The 23173-nt window shown below is 40.4% G+C and overlaps 1 protein-coding gene across 2 annotated transcripts; it reads right to left on the bottom strand.

Moving 5' to 3' along the window:
• Positions 1 to 436: 436 nt before the first annotated feature.
• kita (KIT proto-oncogene, receptor tyrosine kinase a) lies at positions 437 to 22700 on the bottom strand. Of its 2 annotated transcripts, none has more exons than XM_004557143.3 (21): positions 22369 to 22700; positions 19357 to 19608; positions 18000 to 18284; positions 17766 to 17905; positions 17166 to 17337; positions 14108 to 14291; positions 13110 to 13225; positions 12765 to 12879; positions 10911 to 11095; positions 9450 to 9556; positions 9190 to 9304; positions 8530 to 8634; positions 8050 to 8160; positions 7802 to 7943; positions 7543 to 7637; positions 7306 to 7436; positions 6474 to 6596; positions 5234 to 5345; positions 5041 to 5140; positions 4676 to 4781; positions 437 to 3613 (listed from the first exon to the last, which is right to left on the bottom strand). In XM_004557143.3, exons 1-21 carry the CDS (start codon positions 22430 to 22432, stop codon positions 3431 to 3433), a joined length of 2943 nt encoding a protein of 980 aa, XP_004557200.2. In that variant the 5' UTR covers positions 22433 to 22700; the 3' UTR covers positions 437 to 3430. The 2 variants fall into 2 exon arrangements, with proteins under 2 accessions (XP_004557200.2, XP_004557199.2); XM_004557142.3 differs by having other exon boundaries at positions 17166 to 17358.
• Between the last annotated feature and the right edge of the window lie 473 nt (positions 22701 to 23173).

Genomic DNA, 23173 nt, shown 5'->3' on the forward strand with positions numbered 1-23173 from the left:
CTATATTTCTACCAGTGTCCTAATTACAGATTCATCTTAACCTTTCTTTCTAAAACTTCCTAAAGTCTGACTAACAAACATCTTTGCCTCAATGATGGGATTTCCTGGCAGTCTCTTATCAGCTAGATCCTGAAACAATGGACTCTGCCCCCGCAACTTTCTGCACCGGGTCTTTCTGAGGGGCTGCTTCAAGTGCTGCTGTCCTCCTCGTGGCTTTCCCCTCATGAACAGATGTCCTTTTCTGGGTTCAAGCCAAAGGATTTAAAATACAGCAGGAAGAATGGCAAAAAAATATCAGATAGTGTATCATCTGTAACTTTATTTGGCAAAACTGAGATCCAGTTAACCTCAATTTTCTGGTAATGTAGAGCTTATCAAAATCAAATCAAATCAAATCAAATCACTTTTTATTGTCACATCACATGTGCAGGCACACTGGCACAGCACATGCGAGTGAAATTCTTGTGTGCGAGCCCCACAAGCAACAGAGATGTGCAAACACAACAACACAAACGAGCAAAATACAAGAATGGCCAACCTGAAACTAATAAATATATGTACAATATATAATAGTGTATGCATTTCTGGATGAATCACTTGTGACAGCGGCCTGAGGGCAAAAACCTGCAGTGAAGATTCATCCCCATCCAGGTGGCAGAGAAACATATAAGGACATGTGTTCCTCAGCCTAGAAACCTAAGGATTTCCTTTATACTAAGCCATCATGTGTTCTCTTTATTCTAATGACTTAGTATAAAGAGAGTTAAAATTGCCAGAGCTATACAGTAAGTTGAATTGTGGGAGCAAAGATGTAAAATAAGGACCAAAAGGTTTGATTGGGAATTCAATATACACAAATTTTATTTACACTGACACGTGTAATAACAACACATCAAATTTACAGAATAACTCTAAAGCTTTTAATAAATATTCAGCAAAATGCAACCAAAAGCTCTTAAATGAGAGGAGGGAAATGCAGTTACAACTGATCTCTCTATTATTCTGAGACATCTTCTTCCTGGTTGTAGAATTGTATTGACTTTGTGATGATCACACATGACCATAAGGAGCAGTTCAGCTTTGGCAGTTACCAAGTGAACTGGCAAAACTGGCTGAGATAATGAATTAGCTAAAATTAGCCAGAGTGAAAAGTTGCAGTGGCAACACAGACAAAAGCAATTTCTCAAGTTGAATCTACAGTAGGAAGTTTGTGCGCACATAAAACACACCATAATAAAATTCTGTACCATATCCTCAATAAGATAAACATCTTCAAAAGCAATGTTACTTTAAAATATATGCACATTTATATTTACAAAAAGACAGAGCAGTAAGACTGTGGGGTTTTTGAAGCCTAAATGACTTGATGACTCTTTAGTAGTGGCACCTCTTGACAGTAATCATACAGACACATGCAGACACACACACACATGCACGCACACACACACAAACACACATACACACACACAAGCATAGAACAAAGCACACATGTTCATACACTCAAACAGGACACTTTCTGGGTGCTCCTCATAACATCCACCACAAGGAAGAGGGGGTTTCATAAAGGTCTGGACTGATACAGACTACTGGCTGAGAGGTGCTGAAAGTCCCGCTTCTGGTGGAGGAAACAGCTGGATACAAAGAAGAGAGGTACTGCTGGGAAACCAGCTACTGGCCGGAGAACAATGAGATGACCGACACGCTGAATTCTGTACCCAGTGTCAATATCTGAAGTTAGAGCCTGGAAGACCCTGTGTTTTCCTCTTGCTTGTCACCTCAGGGAATACTGCAGTCCACTTAATGGCATTTCATATGACTTTAACCACTGTACTGCAATACAGAAGTACAGCGTTAGCATGGGGTGAAAACAACTGCCTTTCTGTTTCCTTGTCCTTTGTGAAGGGATAGAAGGTGAAATACAGAGAAAACACAGCGCAGAAATGGCAGTACCTGTCTCATGCTTGTAAACAAATATCATACACTGGATGTGGCAGGAGAGGAACTATATCAACCTTAACAGCTATTTACACCCTTAACAGGAGAACTCCAGCAATGCATCTGTCAAAAACGACCTGCTTGTCTAAGAAAACTAAAATGAAGACTTAAAGGCTTCAGGAATCGTCTCTGTTGTAAAGAATGATCTAACATCTCATCGTAAAGCATTATTACCTATACCTATATACAGTTAAGCAGTCAAAAGTCGAATAAATGAAAAGCTAGCGTACCATCTCTCTGAAGACAACTGTGTGTAAAGAATAAGTGCCACCCCAAGTCATGGTAATGTGGTAATATGGTTCAGCAAAGACAGGTGTTTAGTGTCTAGGAAATGACCTCCAGCATACAAAAAAGCAGAAATACGTTCTAACTAACATGAAGCACTTACGGACTCTAAGCATGGCATAACATGCTGTCTAATAGCTTATACACCAGAATCTTATCATCTCATTTTCAATTGGCCCCTGAAAAGTAGCTCCTTCATGTAAAATAGATCTAAACAGATGGGTATAATACTGATGATAACAGAACAGGATATCAAAAAAAAGTAAAAGCTGCATTAGTTAGTATGTGGAATGATGTGAAGTTCAAGTGCCTTGAGTGCTTTTTCCTCCAACAACTGCAACAGCAAACCACAGTAAAAATAAAAATGCTACATACATTTTCATGAAAGGAAACAACAAACAATAACAGAACACATAAATGCAAAAAGTATATATATATGTATATCTTAGTGCTGTCAGTGTTAATCTCGTTAAAATGACATTAACGGCATAACTGCATTAATTAAATCTCCGTTAGCGAGTTAGCGCAGATCGGCCCATGCGTGGGTCTGGACAGCACTAACGCGTTAACAAGCAAACCACGCTAACGAGCTAACTGCGCTAAAGCATTGATGCTGCGCAGCCCCACGCTAACTCGCTAACGGAGATTTGCCACGTTAATGCGGGTTATGCCGTTAATGCAAGATTAATGCTGACAGCACTACTATATATATATATATATATATCGGAGAGAGAAAAGAGACACTCCCCCCACGCCCCGGAAAAAACGCAAGAAACAAAAAGAGGTAAAAAAATAAAAACACCAAAACAACCTGTATGAAATGTGTAAGGAAAAAATTAACTGGAAAAACAAAACAAAACTGATTACAGTGTAATATGGTTTTACATAATGACAGTTTTAGAGTAACGCTTGATGTCCCTCAATTCTCCCTGGTGCCTTAACAGTTCCTTCCTGGAAGCAGGGGAGCATTAGTCCAACTGTTCTCCCCGTAGTCGTCAACAACAGTGGCAAAGATAAATGCCTTCCTTCTGCAACACAGGACAAAAAAATGCTGCTGGTACCAGGTTGAGGAGCAGGTGTAGTGGTTGGGTGTTTTGTGGCGGATCATTACAGGCACTTTATGAGGCAGCCAGACAGGTCGGGTGGGTTCTCACACCCACTCGGCTGAGAGGATTGTTCCCTCCAGGAAGACCTCGTGTTGGACTAGTAAGGGCTGAGTTGGAGTGTTGTTACTGCCGGCTGAGTTGAGATGGTGAGACGCTGGGCTCTGAGAACTCTGCTCCTCCCTTGCTCTAGGCATCATAGGAAGCATGGAGCTGAAGTTCAGATAAATCTAAAGATAAGATGAAAGAGCGAAACAAAAATCTGTGACGGTTGATACTGTTACTGGCGTGTTTAACTTTAAACATATCAGTGATCAGTGTTGTCTCATCTACACAATTACTCTGTCTTTTAGCTGTGTTGTTTTCCTATTCATTCTTTCTTATTTTTCTTTTTTTTTCTCAAGATCAAAACCAGGTTTTAGGCAGAGCCTAAACAACCATCAACAGCATTGTAATAAAATTCTACAGCTCTGTTATCTTGACAATTTTCATACGGGATGCAGAATTACTCATCATATAATGCCTCTGCAGGAGACTTCACAACACATCTCTAACATACCGTGTCCTTTTCAAGCATTCTTGCTATTTCTAGGATTGCTGTAGCTCAGGTGGCAGAGCAGGTCAGCCACTAACCAGAAAGTCAGTGGTTTGATCCCAGGCCCTCCCAAATATCTTGGGCAAGATACTAACCCAATGTTTGCCTACTGGTGGTGATCAGAGAGCCCGGTGGCGCCAGTGTCCGGCAGCCTCGCCCCAGGGCAGCTGTGGCTACAATGTAGCTTGCCATCACCAGTGTGTGAATGGGTGGATGACTGAATGTAGTGTAAAGCGCTATACAAATACAGGCCATTTACCATTTCTAACTTGCTCGGTCTCATGTTTTTTGTCAGTGATTGCTGCTTGTGCTGTTACTCTCTCTTAGACATTAAGCTCCACATGTATACATGTGCAAGGCCTGGGTCCATCCAAAATTAAGCCATACTCCCAAATAGAAATTATTTTCAAATGTAATAACAATCCTATTTTGGCTAAAGTGGTCCTGTCACACAAAAGATAATACAGTATGAATCACTGCTTTTATTATATTTAATATGATTCCAAAAATGAAATGATATCTTGTTATTTCTAGGCTTGTCTAACAATAATTTCCTGTCCTTTAATAAACCCTACCAACTGGAACAAAAGTCTATCTAAGCTAAACTCACGGTCTGTGAGGTATTCTGGGTACATTATTTTCCAGGAATGTTGCCTTGGATAATAAAAGAAAACAACACTCAAATGTTGAAACCTACACGCTTAGTGGCATCTGACAGCTGCTGTTCAATCGTTTCCACGACCTTCCTGAACGGGGGTCTGTTGAAGGGGTCAGCATCCCAGCAGCACCTCATAATCTCATACCTGCACAGCAGTAATCAAACATACAATTATTATATCCTGTTTCTTTTGTGTATATTGTTTTCTGTTCTCACTTCCATCTGAAAGTTTTAACACATCCTCATTTTTAGTTTTTCTTGTGAAAAGCCAAGCACAACAGGAAGAAAGAAAGCTGCTATTGATATCCTGCTCATTACACTCTTTCCTAGTCCTAGTCCACCTCCATCTGTCTCACTAAATCTCTCCTTTTGATGATCCACATTTCAATTCAACAAAAACTCACATTTCACTGGGCGCAAACTCTGGGGCATCCATTCTGTATCCTTCTTTTATTAGTTTGTAGAACTTGGCGTCCACCTGCATACCAGGGTACGGACTGTTTCCTATGTTCAGCCAAGATATTTAGTTACATTACACACTTGTGAAAACACACAGATAGCCAGACAAACACACATAAAGTGGATGGAGAGACATACCCAGTGAGAAGATTTCCCAAAGCAAGATGCCATATGACCACACGTCACTCTCGAATGTGTAAACACACTCAAAGATACTTTCTGGAGACATCCATTTCACTGGCAGACGAGCCTGAAAGGTAAAGTGAGTATATGGCAACTTGCAATAAATTACAATGTGACATGAAACCTTTTCCTGGAAATGTTTTTTTTATGTGGCTGGGGACAGAAAATGTGCAACAGAGGGTTGATAAATGAATAGCCTTGACAAAGTATGCAGACGGTATTTGCCTGGGGTCCCAAAGAACACGCAGAGCTCGGCACAAATTTGTGAGGCTCATACCTCACAAATTTGACAATCAGTTTATTGGCTGTCATGCATAGAGAAATAAATTTGGGATAGAGGTCAGTCAGAAATAAGACTACTTGCATAAGAGATGTAAGTGTTAAAGTTTTTTTTCTTTTTAATAAAGTACTGTGTTTGCAGCTGTCTAGCACCTGAGGGATACAGAACAACTGAGGCCACTGTTGAAACAAGGAAAAAATGTAATATGCTAAAAGAAAACTTTATCACAAAGAGATTCTTCTATAAAATATAAATTAAATCCAGTACAGGTTCTCCATAGACAGATAAGATCAGGTACCTACACTGGTTTGGGAAAAATACACGTAAGCTACTGTGTTCACAAAAGCTCGTCTTATAGACAGGTACGTTAGATAACTCCTGAATTTACATATCAGGAAGTGTGGCAAGGCAAATGAACCCCTGGATTTACAATTTGAGAACTACACAAACAAAAGCTTCCAGTTTTCCGGATTTGTCTGTACCATGTTCCTGTGAATCCATTACAAGAGTAGAGTTCATACTAGCAAGAAAGCTAAAATCAACAAACAAACAAACAAAAATCTTGTTCAAATAATCACTTATAAAGTCCAAATCTTTCCTTGTGACACTGTTGATGATTTTGATTCTGGTGAAATCTTAAATTTAGCCTTTCCTGCTAGTTATTTTCTAGCACGTGAAAGTTTTGCTAGTGAATTCAAATGAACCATCATTTAAACTAAATCTCACTTTCTAGTGAACTAGAATAGGTCATAAGGAAGGAATTCATTTTTATAGTAGGTCTGAATGGTGATGAATTAAGCGGATGACCTCCAAACCTATCAAACAGTCTTATCCTACTCCAAACTAGTGATACTAAAGATGTATCACGCCTCTAATATTATATCCCTGTGTGTCCTGCAGCTAGTGCAGACTTACATTGCCTTTGACGACATAATTAGAATCTGTGGTGATGTCTCGGGCAAGGCCAAAATCACAGATTTTGGCCACTCTTCCTTCAGTCAGTAGGATATTTCTGGCAGCCAGGTCTCTGTGAATACACTGAAAAACAAATGCATCATTACTTATACAATCCAGTGATACATGATACATGTTACATACATTAACAGTTAATCACATAGTCATGAATGAGGTGCTTTTTTTGAATGCTCTTTGCTACTGAGCTTCCACACTTGGGTCTGTAACATACAACCACTGACACTGATACATGAGAACACTGGCCTCAGTATCATTGCCTCCACAACCAATGAATTTTTCAGCAGCTTGCTTCAACATCCATTTTGGATCTGTTTACTAGCTGTGGAAACATGATCCATGTGCTGCGTTAAAAAGGTCAGATTATCAGGCATCAGAGTTTTATCCACAAATCTAATTTGGTAGTCCATGTAAAGAAAATGCATTTTATATATGGTAGAAAATAAATAGTGAAACAAATGTGGACTGCCGTTTGTGTCCAGCCTAATATTGTCATGACTGGACATCAAAACCTGCAGCACAGTTATGAGGAAAATGGACAAGAAATACTGATCTTATGCAAGCAATATAACCCTATAGCATTAGCTCAAAAGGACAGAATGTGGGGTGGTAATGATAATGTTAAAGGTGTACAGAAATTTAAGAGTAAAAACCTCCCTAGAATGTTCTGGAAGGACACCAAATTTTTTCACTGTGAGTGAAAAAATCAGAACATATGTATTTTGCTGCTTTATATGGACTGCCATTAAAAAATGACATTCAAGTGGATGCTCACATTTTTCGAGGCTAAGAACTCCATGCCTTTGGCAACTTGGTATGAGAAACTGAGGAGATCTTCGGTGTCCAGAGACAAACCGTCATCAGCAAACATCTCATTCTCCGTGTCTGCTTCAACGTAAGGACCACCTGAGAAGACAAACAAAATGAAGATGATTTTTCCAATGTGATGATGTAACCACCTTGGCGTGCTAATAAAGATAGGAGAAATTTGATGAATGGCTGGCCGGCTTGCCTTTGCGTAGCGAGTTTCTCTTCTCAGAGGATGAGCTGACCGGTGCGTTGCCAGCAACAGAAGGCTTCATGGTCATGTAGCTGTTCAAGCTGTCACTGTGAAGAGGAAAGGAGCAGTCTGGTCTCAGCTGAATACAGCCACACATAAGCATGCTGCTGTCCAAATAACTTCCTCCTACGCACGTTCTGGATAGTAAATACTAGTTCTGTCTTTTCCACAGGACAATAAATCACTTTTTAAAGATAAAAAAGAACCTGACCCATCTGTGACTCTCTGCTGCATGACGTTGCGGTTGTAGTAATCGTCCTCAAGCTTAAAGCAGATGCACAAGTCTCTCTTTCTGCGTAGAAAGTTGAGCAGATCTCCGAAACAGCAGTACTCTGTGATCACCAGGGTAGGACCTGCAGTACAGTGAAAATAAATCTCCTCAAAAGTTGCAGCAATTTATGAAGTTTACAACTTTATTCCAGTCATAAACAATAACGCAAGCGAAAATGGTTGCCTCACCTCCAACTGTGCAGGCTCCCAGCAGGTTGACAATATTAATGTGGTTTCCCAAGTAACTGAGGACTTTCAGCTCTGACATTAGTGCTTCTTTCTCTGTGGCATGAGCGCTAGCTGTGGAAAGAAAAATATGCAATGCACTCATTATTCACTGAAATATTAAGGGTACACTGTAGCCAAACTCATGTTAAGCAGTGCTTGCGTATCGTGATCTGGTATTTGCTAGCTTAAAATACATAATTGTTGAGAGCTAAATGAAATAAAAGAGCTCTGTTGAAATGTTTTAATATAGCTATATAGCATAGCGTGCAAACCACCAAAAAATATCCACGTAATGACTCTGTTTACAGGCATCTGCAGGCAAATTATGTTTTCATTAGAATTTCTGGACAGCGTGAAGCTACTGTGCACATTTCTCACATAGTCAAAACAGCTACACAGTGCTTATCCCACTTCATTTGCATGTGTGTTGACAGCACTTACATTTGAGCATTTTCACAGCCACAGTCATGACTGAATCTGCTTTGGAGAGTCCATATGCAGTGGCTTCCACCACTTTTCCAAATGCACCAGATCCCAGAGTCTTCCCTAAAAAATGGAGACAGAAACAAAACTGTTAATCCCCATCCTGTTTTTTCTCCAACAAACAAGTTCCATGGTAGTGTTCCTAGGACAGCAGCAGTTTTAACCCCCAGGCTGTGTACGTAGGCACCAGGACATGCAGGATCCTGTTTAAGGTTTGTTGAAAACACCCAGAATATGTCAACAATATTGTGTTTGCAGTGAGGGAGTGGGGTTTCATCATTAATGAACTGTGGAACTGGTTAGTAAATAAAGACCACAGACATGGCTAAGCCCCTAATGCTGTGTCCATACACAGAAACCAGAGTGGCTGTCAATCAATGGGAACTAGCCTGAGGGTGGCAACGATGATGTCATACCCACTGGACTGTTAGGCTTTATTACAGATACAAGCCCCCATTTATCTTCATATCATCCTGCTCCCTACTTACACCTAAGACATGGCACCCAGAACATAAATTTTAGGGCTGCAGTGTGTCAGAAATTATGGATTAATGTAATTACGGGAGCCTAGATACGGAACACAGTGCAGATTTTGGTGAATAGGTTCCGGATGCTCACCAAAGCGCAAGTTGTTTCGCGGAAACTCCCACTGGTCATCGTACGGTAGCTGGGTGGGGTCAATGTCCACATAGTCGTTTCCGATAACTTTCCACTGAATCTGATATTTGGGTTTCTAGTGTGAACAATAAGACACGGAGATATCAAAAGACAATTCATGCATTAATTACATGTGGCATCTCTCTGGTCTTTCTATTCACTTGTTTATAAATGTAATCAAAGAGGGTGGGGCATGCAGGAAAAGTACAGTGCTTTCTTACCTGCATGTACTTGTAGAACAGCATGATAAGGATGAGGCAGAGGATGCCTGCTGCTGAAATGGAGCCAATTAGCAGAGGGGTGAACAGGTCATGTGGAACTCTTTTCTCTGCAGAGAGACAGAAACAGTAATGTTTGATAGAGCCAATCGGGGAATCTTTTCAAGGTTTGTCATGTTTACATTCTAAACGACATTGACACGGAGGCAATAAGGTAAGACAGAGAAGTCTAAGTCACAGTGAAGCCCACTTTGATCAAATAACCACAAACTAATCCAATTATACAAGTATACATACTGTGGAGTTCTGTGCTTTTATTCTTTGTTTAAAAAATTATGCACTTTGTTTTGCTAGTTGCTGAAATTCCCCTTGTTTTTAGTTTGTTTTTTTTTAAGCCACAATGTTGTCCTTATTTTATACAGCTGTGCTGGGAATAATTAGAAGTAATCAGTGTTCTGTTCCTTTGTGTCTGGCTCATTGTGATGCCTTATTGTTTTGCTCCTCTGTACAGTGGGGTGTAATAAGCTCTTTAGCGATAAGAAGCTTTCTCTCCACTTCAAATCTGAGAATGCAGAGTCTGCAGGAACTAATCCCCTGTAAACCTGTCAGTGGTTTCTAAAGCTCTGCGTGTTCTCTGCTGCAGCTCACTGACACCTCCGAGCCTCCCACAGCCCCACAATGCCCGGCATTGCCAGGACTCCTACTGTGCTCCACAGTCTCAGCGCCTCCGTCTGGTCCGCTGTTACTCTGTAAAGCAGAAAAATCCTGGGCACACACTCCCAAAGGCCTGTCCTGTCTGGCCACAAACACTCGTCTTCCTCATAATGCTCGCCCACATACCCGCTGGAGCCACAGTTAGCCCCTGTGTCTTGCATAAACCCAGTCCTCCAGGCTCATTTGGGGACAACTCAGCTCAGACTCAGACTACTTTGAGGACACTGCAGAGCAGATGGGGAGGCCGTTACAAAAAAGTGGTTTTGGGGTCATGAAGTAAACAATGGACTCACCAAATGCTATCTGAGCCAATCATGTCGGTGGTATCTCTTCACCAATGTTTACCTAACAGATCATAGATGAACAACATCTAGTAGTAGGACTTCATTTATGGGTTAATCCCTGCCAAAGTCATGTTTTCAGTAAATATTTTGCTGAGGAATTATCCTTCCCCTCAGTGGCGTTCACTGAGGGGAAGACCTGCTTAGATAACTTAGTGCATGGAGTCACAGACAGAGTTTGCCAGATCAGTAATTTTTTTGTGTTCCAAAAAGTAAATAAATTCTTACACCTATGTCCTCTGTTGTTGTCCTATAATATTACAAAGAAAGCATGGAGAGGATTGCATCACTTCAGCAGCAAAACATGTGAACTGACAGACGTCAACGCCTCCTTTAATTCCACAACCCCTATTTAGACTACCTGTGCTGCTTATGTATGACTGGATGTATATCCGTGAATTCAACTCACCAGTAATAGAGTAAAGTATGTAGGCTTGCTCTCCCTCCACTGTAGCCACACATTCCAGAGTATTGAACCGTGCTCTGCTGATGTTCACCCGACTCTCCACCTCTGTCTTCCCAAACATGGGACTGAACAGTGTGATGGTGATGACATTGAGCTCCTCCTGGGTGGAATTTACCTGCTGGGAGCACCTGAAGGCAGAAGATTATATACTGTTGACAAAAGAGTTGATGGGATCATCTAGATTTCAAAACGGTTGTCTGTTGTCTGGAATCTCTTCTGTATGTCTCTGAAAGATTACTTTCCTGAGGCTATAAAACCCTTTCAAATAACCTAACTTTACAATATGCAGAACCACAGAAGCATGCACTTCTATTTTAGTACAACAGCAGCTGTTAGTTTCACCTTTTGTGATGTCTTTTTGTGCTCATGAACCAAAGATGAAATATTTGTAATTAACCTTTGACGGTACTGTACTAATAAGAGTAGCAGTTATTTAAGTGCTCTCTGGTGATAGGCTGACTTAGATCAGGTTACCTTCTACTTGGATATACATGCCTTACATGCCTTTAATGATTGTGCATGTAGTGAGCGTTAAGTGGATTTGACTACAATTTTTTTTTTTAAAAATGACTGGCTAAAGTTTGGATTATCAGCAGTGATTCATTGACCCAGCTGCTTTGGATTGGTATTGCTACAGCAACCCAGGGCTTCTCCTTCAGCACACTTTATGTTTGACACAAGATGAACCCTGTTCACTTGTAGCACCAACCAATCACAAATCAATACTTCTCAATCCCCTGTCACATGGGAGGGTCATTTTATCACAGTCAACCAATCACAGGTCAGCCCAGTCAAATCCCTCAATCTCACATTCCACCATCATCATCATTCCTGACTCTTTCCAATGTGTCTTTAGTGTGACCTTTAGGACCCTTGACATGCACTTCATTTCAGCCATGTTAAAGGTTGAATATGGAGATAAAACTCCAAATAAATAAATGGTTAGTGTTGTGTGCAAACACAGTGCTAAAATACGCAGTAAACCAAGAAGAATTCTCCGAAATGCAAAATGAAAATGTTGTATTTAGAAAGATTTTCTGGAAAGTATTTTGTTAAATTCACAGATGCATGCATGCCTCATTGCCTTGCTAAAGCCATGAGACTTTTTTTTGCAGACATAAATCTAATAATTGGGTAACATTAGAGAATTTTGTTTGTTGGCTACAAATTACAGAGCTGCTATTGATTTTGGTTTGGCAGGTTTTCCTTTGTTTAGTCAGTTTATGAGACAGATGACCGATCTGGCTAATATGAGTTTCCAACCAGTATAATTACTTTAGGCTGGGGTTCTAAAGTGCAGCACATACCATTGCACTCTGCCTCTGCTAATTATTATTTTACTTTCAGCTGTGTTACAAATTGAGCAAATATTTTGTTTTTATCACAATTAAAATGTGTAGTTTCCCTTGAGGGACCACATCCATTTTTTCATTTTTGCAAACTGAAATGTTTAAAGCCTTACGAAATCACACCAGTCAGCATAATAACTGAAACTCTCTAGCTATATTATTTTTGGGAAAAAAAGTTGCTCAACACTTAATCAGGGGCTTTGAAGGCCATTGTTTGGTCAGATATGTTTGGCAGTGCCCCAGCAGCTGTCATTGCTAAACGTGGTGCAGGAATGTATGACATGACATTTCAAGATGCAGCCCCGTCCACAAAAACATTGAGAAAAGCAAGACAAACAGAAACATCTTATGAGAAGTCACAACCCTTTAAAAAAATATTTTGACATGTTGGTAACAGTAAGTAGTAGTCAGTAAATAGAAAGGATTTTAGAAGCTTTAAAAATCTCACCTGCCATATGGATGCTCACAGTAGTACCAGGTGATCTGGGGAGCAGGGAAACCCTCAGCCACACAGCGCACCTGTCCATTCACTGGGCTGTCAATCGATACAATTTCTGGTTTACCTGATAAACACAAGTTAATGTCACAATGTGTTAGGTATGTGACAATGAACCAGAGGAAAAATATTGGTTTAAGCATTAGCAAGGTATATTTGCAAGGTGTGGTGAGGGTGGAGAGCTGGACTTCATTCCACACAAAGTAAGTGTAAAATACACTATGGGTGGGTCATGAAATTCATCCCATGGCTTAAGGGAATATGAAACCTTTCAAAAAAAATGTGAAAACAACTTACTGATCACAAAGACGGTGAATGTCTGATTTGCTGAAGCATCACCATTGGAGGCTTGAAAGGTGTAAACTCCACCCTCTAACATTTTCAGCCGCACTAGCCTCAGCTCACTGATGTAACTAAGCATAAAATAATTATTTTATTAGTGCATTTGTTGATTTTTAAGATTCAAATATCACAGTATTTCATTCAAGCTCTAATTGTGCCATCTTTTCTTTGTTTTCTGCTCTTTCATGTGCATCTGCAGTATGCATATTAAAAATATTATTAGACAAGTATTAAATCTTTTCAGTCTTTATTTGCATCTATTCACTGTTGTGGCCACTGTAGTAATAAACCCCCAAAAGTTGATTCTGTTCATCTGGTGAAGTTTTTTCTAGTTATCGGTATCAATTGTATCAATGGATATTTACGAGTTATATTAAAGTCAGGCTTAAAGGTTGCATCAGGGTTTTATTAGGAACAAGTCTCAGCAAACATCTTGAAACTAGTCTGGGTGTCTTCTTCCTGTTGTAATGAAGCATTACTCAAATGAAGTTCAATTCTAATGATCATTGAGACATAAAAAGTGTAGCAATAAACACATATCTTCTTTGCCAAAAATAAGTATTTTAAAAGCTGTTCACCCAACAGGATATACTCTTATTATCTTTTTTTCTGTTGCAGAATTTTTCAACATATTTCACAATGCCATATCTCCTGACAGTAATATTGAGGGTGGGAGGCACGCAGGATTACATCAGAATACACATTTCTATCTGCAGCATGTAGGTTACACTCCAGATATATCATGGTTTTATTTCTCAAGACAGTCATTCACAGTCTGACAGCTCCTGTTTCACAATAAACCCCAGGGCACTGTTTCAACTGTATATTTAAAGGGACTATGACCTGCAGCTAAACCAGAGATTCACCTAAAATAAACCTGGCTGAATATGATGTTTCCATCTTTCCAACAATTAAATAAAACAAAGCAAGTGTGTGCTTGTGTGCTGTCACACCTGTATTCATCACTGTGTGTGGTGATCACATGGTCAGTTGTGTTTCTCAGCTCGTGGCCTTTAAAGCTCCAGGAGATGTGTGGCTTTGGATAAGCCACTATTCGAACTTTCAGGGACAAACTCTCGCCGGAGCGGACGTGAAAGATGCTGCTGTTTGTGGGCATTAAGTCGATGAATCCTCTTTCTGAAAAATAAGAAAATTAAATTGTTGTCAAATTTGTAGATTAATGCACCGAAGTCTGAATTATCTAACTAGTGCTGTTCTCATCCAACACATGCACTCCAAAGGGTTAGGATAAATTTAAATACTGAAAATAGTAGGGGTGCAACGATATTCGTATCGATATTGAACCGTTCGATACAGTGCTTTCGGTTCGGTATGCATATGTATCGAACAATACAACATTTGTAATTTATTTTATCAACTTTCCTTCTGACGATGCTGTCTGTGTTGAGCGCTCAGTGAATCTGCGTTCGACTACTCCGCCTAGGCTGCACTGTCGAGCGCAGATCCACTGAGTGCTCAACACAGACAGCATAGTCAGAAGGAAGAGCGCAGGGCAAGCTAGCAAGACAGAAGTTAAGCTCTCCAGATCTGGCGTTTGGAATTATTTTGGTTTTCATGTGACGTATGACCCTGAAGGTAAGCGAGTCATGGACTAAAGTAAAACAGTATGTTGGATGTGCCGTGCAATGCTCAATTACATGGGTGGGAGCTAGTGTGTTAGCGCAGTTAGCTCGTTAACGTGTTGGCCGTCTAGCCCCATGCACGGGGCGATCGGCGGTAGCTCGTTAACGGAGATTTGCCGTGTTGTGGCGTTAAGGTCATTTCAACGAGATTAACCTGAAATCACTAGTGGGAACACAACGAATATGACTGCACATTTACGCCGACATCATCCTAGTGCAAAGACAAAAACAACAAGCATGCTACTAACTTTAGCCGAGTCATTTAGACAGCTGTTAGCACATGATTCTCCTTATGCTGCTGAGAATATAGCCCAGAAGAAGCGGATAGTATAGCTTTTATTTTGGAAAGAGACATTTCTCTGTAATAAACTCTCTTTTCCAAAGATGAGTGATTCCTCAATCAGATACAGGGCTTGCAATATCGCTAGCCCGACGTCCTGGGGCTAGCGATTTTTTTCAGTCGGGCTACCAAAATCTATCTCTTCCCTGCCCGTCGGGCTATTGTAGGAAGAAAAATATATGTCAATGCTTTTGCATTCTTTCAGAAATGTAGCTGGGTAATTATGTCATTGGCATCGGTGAGCCACTGTCAATATGTGACATATTGAAATCGCGTTTGAATTTGCGCTTGTTTTTTTGCTTTCACTTTGCAATCGCGCGAACTGTGTATAGAGAGCGACAGCACTGATCTGTGAGTGATGAAAATTTGTGCACCAATTCCTCTGACATCGTCTTATTAATCGTTAGCTTACTATGCAAACATGACAAGTGAAATCTCCCGCAGCAAGCTTAAACATGTGAGAGGTTGATCGTGCAGAGAATCGCTGAGCTTATGTGAGTGCGTGTGTAAAAGCAGCAGGATATATATTTTAGTTCTGCTGAGCCAAATAAGACAGGTCAGGGTGAAGAAGTGACAGCCAAAGAAAAGCTTACCACAAAACGGAGAAGTTATGACAAATCAGACTATAAGGCAAAAAGAAAGTGCAGCTTCATGGTTTCATGGACAAAAGAATTTCTGTGGCTGCAATATGACGAGCTAAATAACCAGGGCTGCACATAAGTGGTCCGCAGGTGCGCATTCGCTGTCAAAATAAAAAACGCGCACAAGGGTTAGGGTTAAATTTAAAAACTGTACTTTTGAGTTAAAATATATATTTATAATTTTAATAAATGACAAATTAAAAAGGCATGAACATTTTTTTTGTATCGAAAAAATATCGAACCGTGACACCAAAGTATCGAACCGAACCGAACCGTGAATTTTGTGTATCGTTGCACCCCTAGAAAATAGATCTCATCAGGGGTTGGGAGAAAATGTACCACTGTATGCTCTGATTGATTTGGTCTGTTATTTGGGGCATGATGTTACTTATGTATTTTATTATTATCACATGCCAGATAATCAGTGACTGTTTCAGGAATATTAACTTATTTTGTTGTCACCATAAAATGTGACTCTAAGTGGTGATGGTCCATGAGAGTTCATGATATACACAATACTAGTGCCAGATGCATTAACGTCTTTAAAGAAAGTGGAAGTGATAGTACAGAATCAATGCTATTTTGTTCCCTTAACTTCTTGTACAGTGGGTTACATGTAGTTCAGCCTAATTAATGTCTAATAATCACAGTGAAATATATCTTCTCATTTAACTGTTATGCTCTTCCTTTTTGTTTTAGTCATATCTGTACTGCTGCAATGGTGGATGCTTATATAAAACACTGGTAAAGTTTCAAGCAAGGTATGTTTAAGTATTACCAATGAGCAAAAAGCTCAACATTAGTCAGTTTTGTTCTTATTCTTGACTCTATATGGTAAATGGCCTGTATTTGTTTTTGCTGCCCTGGAGCGCAGTGACAGAGGCAAAGCTGCCAGACACTGGCGCCACCGGGCCCTCTGACCACCACCAGTAGGCAACGGGTGAAGTGTCTTGCCCAAGGACACAACGACAGAGACTGTCGGAGCCGGGGCTCGAACCAGCAACCTTCCGATGACAAGACAAACTGCCAACTCTTGAGCCACGATCGCCCCATGACATTAATGAGAGAGAACATGCTTAATATGGTCATATATGGTGTTCAGCTTTGGATGTGAGTGTAGAAACACCTACCTGATGTTCACATATTTTGTTTGTGAGAGGCAATCAGAAGAAAACGATTTTTTAAAAGCATGAATCATACAAAGCTTCATTAGTGGAATCAAAAAATACTGATACCATTGGAAATCAGTGTATTGGGTTCCCTTTAACTCATTTAAAACACTGAAAACTTAATGATGCAGAAAATTTTTGAGGAGAATAATTCACAAAAACTCTTAAGTTCATGTCCAGCTTTAAATGCAAAAAACAAAATTACATCACTTACTCACCATATACATCGAGCCACACCGACTTGCTGCTGACCCCTTTTCCATTCCTAACTTCACATATGTAACTCCCAGCATCCTGTGGCCGTACTGCATCGATTTGCAGTGTCGTTCTGTGGCTATTGGCAAATTTTTCCATCAGGGATTCTGAAGAACTGCCAACCTTTGCTGGTTGCTGTGGATACCAGACGGCACCCTGTCAACGCCCAGAGATCTCTAGAGATTAACCCTGTCTGCATGTCTATGCTCACCAAGCACAAATTACCACATGCACACAACCACCTGCATGCAAGCACACACACCTACGGTAGCTCACAAGGTACACTGCAAGGCATACCTGAAGCTTAGACATTGTGGACTTTTTAAAGACAGGCAACAGGAAGACGCAAGGACGAGGCTGTGCTACCAGTGAAAGATTCGCCAATATTATAAGGGACTTGAATTAATTTCCTTTGAATTATTTTCATTTTGGAGCACCAAATTGTAGCAGCTCATTTGGAATGGCAACAAATGCAGAATTTTAAGGCAACTCAAAAAGGGAAGCAGTTAAATCTTTCACTGACGGCAAAGCACACAGCAAAGACAAAGGCAGAAGGTTCTCACCGAGCCAGGTGGGGTGACCCACGTGATGTTGATTTCTCTATTGGCATTACTGGTGTTGCAGGTGAGGGAGAATCTCTCACCTCGGGTCAGAATCACTCTTGTGGATGGTTGGAGCTCAACTACAGGAGGCGCAGTGGGTACTGCAATAAAACAAACCTCATGTGATGTCATTCCTTTGGTTGATTTTAGCCAAATCGAAAAATGTACATATGCTGCACACCCACACTAGTTTACCTGGTACAACACTCAGGAAGAATTGGCCTGATCTGACGTCCTTTCCATGGAGTCTTCCTGCACACACATAGCAACCTTCGTAGGCCTTTTGTGTGTTGTGCATGTAAATGCCATGCTCCAGGCTGGCGGAGAACTGGAGACCAGGGGGCAGAGTTTTACTGGAGCATGTTTCCAGGTGCATATTCTCCAGATCTGGATCAGTTGCCAGGCAAGGGAAGGAAGCATTTTCTCCCTCACGAGTAACATATCTAGACACCTTTAGTTTTCTGAAGGGATTTCCAGGATCTGGCAAAAAATAAATAAATAAAAGAAATTGCAAAGGTAGCATGAAAGCAGGGTAACAGTATATGGGTATTTGAACTTTTTATTATAATAATGGGGATGTAATGCTGGCTATCCAATTCCTTTATATACGAGGAACAATGTACTTTGCTGTGACAGTCTTTTCTGTTTCACATTATTATTAAAGCTATGTTGCTAATAATCTCCAAATTCAACCATGAAACAGCTCTGATACAAATAAAACAAGTCCTCTTTTGATCTCAGTGGACCCCCTGAGTACTGTGAGATGCTGACTCGATAGATTGGTTTGCTCTGATAGATTCTGCAGATGCTTTATCAGACTGGGACTGAGGACTTTCTAGGCTGGGTCGATGGCTTTGCATCTCCAACTAATTTCTGCAGTTAATTGTCTTGCTGGGGAAGGCTCATCTCAGATGTTTGAGGTAATTGATAATATAAACTAGAAACTGTTGCTACTTAACTCAGACTTAACTTTGTGCTGTTTGTGCCCTGTGAAATCTGGGATCTGTAGTCTTAAGTCACACTGCTATTACCATGGGAACCATAATTGTTGCCAAAACAACCAACAACCAGGACTAACATGTGAAAGATTATCAATCTGTAGATATTCCTTTTGAATAAGTTCCTTAACGAGAAAACAGGATTATCTTCCAACACGATTTAAATGATTACCAAACAAATTACTTCTCAATATTTCTAAATATCATCTGCTAAGCAGTTCCTGCTTGTTGCCTCAAACGTAGATGAACGGATTGTGGAGTGAATGATCAGCACATGATAGAAGCCAGCAGTGATGGCTTTGGGCCAAGGGGATATTGGGTCATGTAGAAGAAGAAATACAGTAAAACTCAGTCATACACTCAATAAATAGCTCTGGTAGCTACTGTACCTGTCCAGGGCAAAGTCACAAACACCTTCTTCTGCTAATACACCCACACACATAGATTTTGTCTACTTTTCCCTGCAGCCTGCGTACACGCTCCTTTCTCTTTCTCTCTCACAAAATTACCACACAGTCTCGAAAGGGTTTAATCACCAAGAAACATTTAGGTACCTTTCACATAGATGTAGATGGAGGCATGTTCCTTGGAACCCTCCTCCTGGCAGATATAGCGACCCATGTGAGTAGGCAGAGCCTTCTTAATTGAATATGTCAACATCCCATCGATGTTGTTTGCTGCCAGCAGCTTTGACCTCTCCCGCTTCCACTGTATCCTGTTTTCACCCTGGCAACGTAGTTTGAAGGGTTCGTTGAGCTGGATGACGACGTGGGGTCTGGCAGGGGTGATAGTGGGCTTTGTATCACCTTGAATGGGAAAAAGAATGTATTTAAATGAATGCCACGGGTATGAAAATGCAAGAAAGTGCAAAATCAAGGCATTATTTCTTAAGCCTTCATATGAACTTAAGGCCCTACAGTTTATCCATTTGGAGATTTGTTTTGTTTTTACTTGACCAAAGCTATTGTACAACAGTAAAATGTTTTCAGCACTGTGAAATCAAGATGTTTCCACTTATATGGCCCCACAAGCCTCCCATGCATCATGAAAGCTTAGGGATAAAATCTCTGATGTAAAGTTAAACATAAGGGTAGCCCACATCAGATTTCAAAACAAAAGATTTATACTGGCCATCATTCACAAATTGACCAACAGGGACATGAACTTTATATGTAAAACTTCTTCAGTATATTTATTTGCTCTCAACATTTATGACTTGTGACTTCTTGAAACAACATGAATTGTACTCATGGCTTCTGTACTCAGGATGTAGCTCCACAAAACAAGATGTTTTGCCAAAAAGTTGCTAGTCAATCAATGTCTGATTGTTACTGAAAGATGCTAGGAGACCAAAAAGAAAGATTTTCACGAGAAAAAACGAAATCAATCAATTTATTGATTAACTTAAAAAAACAAAACAAAAAGCAATTATGCACCCCTTAAATTAATAATAGGGTTCTCTGATGGATCCAGACCCTCAAGCTGGAAATGACTTTTCAAAACATTTATCTGCATCAGCGGTGTAAGTAAAACAGCTTCAGAATATGTAAACTGTTCTATGATAGTTAAAAGAAATGCTGGCATTATAAAGCAGACTGGTGGTGAAAAATGTGCCATATGAAAAAACACTCAATAATTAATATGTGCTTTTTACCAGTCATGGTATAAAATAAAACAAATGCTTGTAGCATGGTCTGTATTTAAAGGGGCGGGGGTGTTACCCAGAGTCTTAATCTGCTGCACCAACTGAAAACAGGTGGGGAAAGATTGAGTTGCTCGAGTAATGTTTTTGTTCCCTGAGAAAACATCACTGTCTTTATTGAAGCCACTTGTGATAAACACTATAGGACTGTGGTTGCAGCAGCAGTACAACAGGAATGAACAACAAGGTTTTTATGTGAATAGATGTGCTCTTTCCATCCTTTTAATTCATACTTGGATAAAATATGTAAATGAATAAACACTGTTCAGAGAGCCAGTCTGGCACTAACAAGTCATGAAGAAAGACACTATTGTAAGAAGGAAGTGTAGCAAGAATACATTTATCTTAAATGATGAAATAACACGGAATTTCAGGAATAGCAGGGTATCAGTATACAAATACACCCTGTTAAGAGACTGTAAATAATACCAACATTGCCCTGAGTTAAAACGTGAACATTTGGATATCAGTATAAAAGAAGGAGATTAATTTGCATGCGATGTATATTAAGCCTAACTGAATCTTCATAGCGTTTATTTAGTTGATCTGATTTCTTATATCCACCAAATGCAGAACAAACATGGTAAAACTTAATTAGGTCCACACTGTGCGTAAGCGGGCTAAAGGCAAACTTCATGGCGTGCCGTATTGCGTCATATGCCAGGTAAGCTTGTGCGCGCTCGCTGGAAATGTGGCAGTTAGTCGAAGCCCCTGGTGAAAATGTCGTGAACATCAACCGTCCCCTATGGGCGCATTATATGCTGCCAAGCTGTCGGTCAGATGGAAGTCCACCTGATGCCGCCCTGAGCTGGAAGAAGCTCCGTAGACGCACCATGTGCGCAAAAGAGCGCAAAGTTAAACAGCAACACTCGCGGTTCACCGCTTTTATAAACATGCATGGCCAATGTCGGTTTTTCATAAATTTCCATAGAGATAGCTCTGGGAACATCCAAAACTCTGTTTCCTAACAAGATTAAAAAACAACAACAACCCAAATCGAATTTAAAAAATGACAGGCTGCACATCAACCCACTTAAAGCGACCAAAAAATTGAATCGTGAAATTAAAAAAAACTGACACTGAGTATTTTTAAAAGGCAGTAAAGATATCATTAGCTGTTTATAGACGATTGACCTATTCGGCTGGACTCTGAAGATGATGCCAAAACACAACAGTTGCAATGTGTTTTTGATATTCATCCTCAGATCAAAACACAACCAACCCGGAGCGCAGGCGAAACGTTTTACATTGCTCAGTGTTAAAAGTCACACATGTGACAATATTTATCTAAAAAAAGGGAGAAATTACATGTGAATGCAGTCCTGCTTTCGACAGACGTTTTGCATACTTCCTGTGAATCAAGAGACGCCAATAAATTTTCATACTGACGGTTATGTGCAGCTCCAGGAAAAATAAAAATAAAAAAACGGCTTCATCGTGCACAAAATGATCAAGAAGTCTCTTTGAAGCTCACTCTTGCACATTGTTCAACACTTTATCGTTTTGATTACTTTTTTTTTTTTTAAATAGCGCCCTGTTTTCCCAGTATAACATAAAATATTAAAGTAGCTCCAGCGCCCAGATCGTCCGCATTAGTATCCACTTTCCTCATTAGGTTTCTCTGACTTCGGGTTGTCTTATTCAGCACCCTTCAGATCTGACTACTTCATAGAACAAAGAGAAGTACGGACAAATCGCGATGGGAGGCAAGTGCAGCGGTACGGTTCGCTATACGTAGATTATCTTTATCACACTGGGCTGCAAAATAGCAAGCATTAAAACAGAAACCCTTTCTTTGTTCAAAATTGAAAAGCAACAGTTGTCTGCGTAAACTGGCGCGTCAAGTGTAAAGGCTCAGTCTTACCTGGATGGAAGGTTAGCTGTAAAAACACAGAGAGAAGTATCCAGTGGTATTCCATAGTTATCATTCCATGGGTCTACCTGTGAAGGTGAGCCAATGCCTTTATATGAGTAAGGTAGCTCTTGTCTGCTTGCCTAGCGCGTCGGAGTTGTGGGCAGTTGACCGTGGGCTCTGATAGAGGCGCACTTAGAAGTCTTTAAAGGCACAGATGCTCAGTTCATCTCGCAACAGCAGCAGCCGTCGCCAATCTGCAAACATACTGTTCTCCTGGGGAGCGCCAGAGGGGACGGAGCAGGCCGACCAGGTATCTCTGACTGGCTGTGGCGTCAACAACATGTTTATAGGAGCCAGTGGTGGAGCCTATTACTCACACGATACAGTGAAAGAGGGAGGTGTTTGTGACCTGCAGTGTGCTTCCCAGCACACACACACACACACACACACACACACACACACACACACACACACACACACACACACGCACACACACACACACACACACACTGAACTCAGAGAGAGACTGACAGATCAGGACAAGGATATATGCAAGGTGGCATATGCTGTAGATGATGTTATCGCCGATGTAGCCCGCATGCACATGCTTCAGATAATTTCACTTTTTTTTTTAACCTTTTACGTATGAGTGGAAGTCAGATCGATAGATGTGCATTTTTTGTGGCTTTTGTTTTTATCAGATAAGAAGTGACTGCACACCACTAGCATCCATTTCAGCTTTAATCACACTAGCATTGGTCATTTTTCCCACGGCTTTATTATTTTACATGTTTTTTCACCAGACAACTCCCTC

This window comes from Maylandia zebra, linkage group LG23 (assembly GCF_041146795.1).
Source record: "Maylandia zebra isolate NMK-2024a linkage group LG23, Mzebra_GT3a, whole genome shotgun sequence".
Taxonomy (NCBI): Eukaryota; Metazoa; Chordata; class Actinopteri; order Cichliformes; family Cichlidae; genus Maylandia; species Maylandia zebra.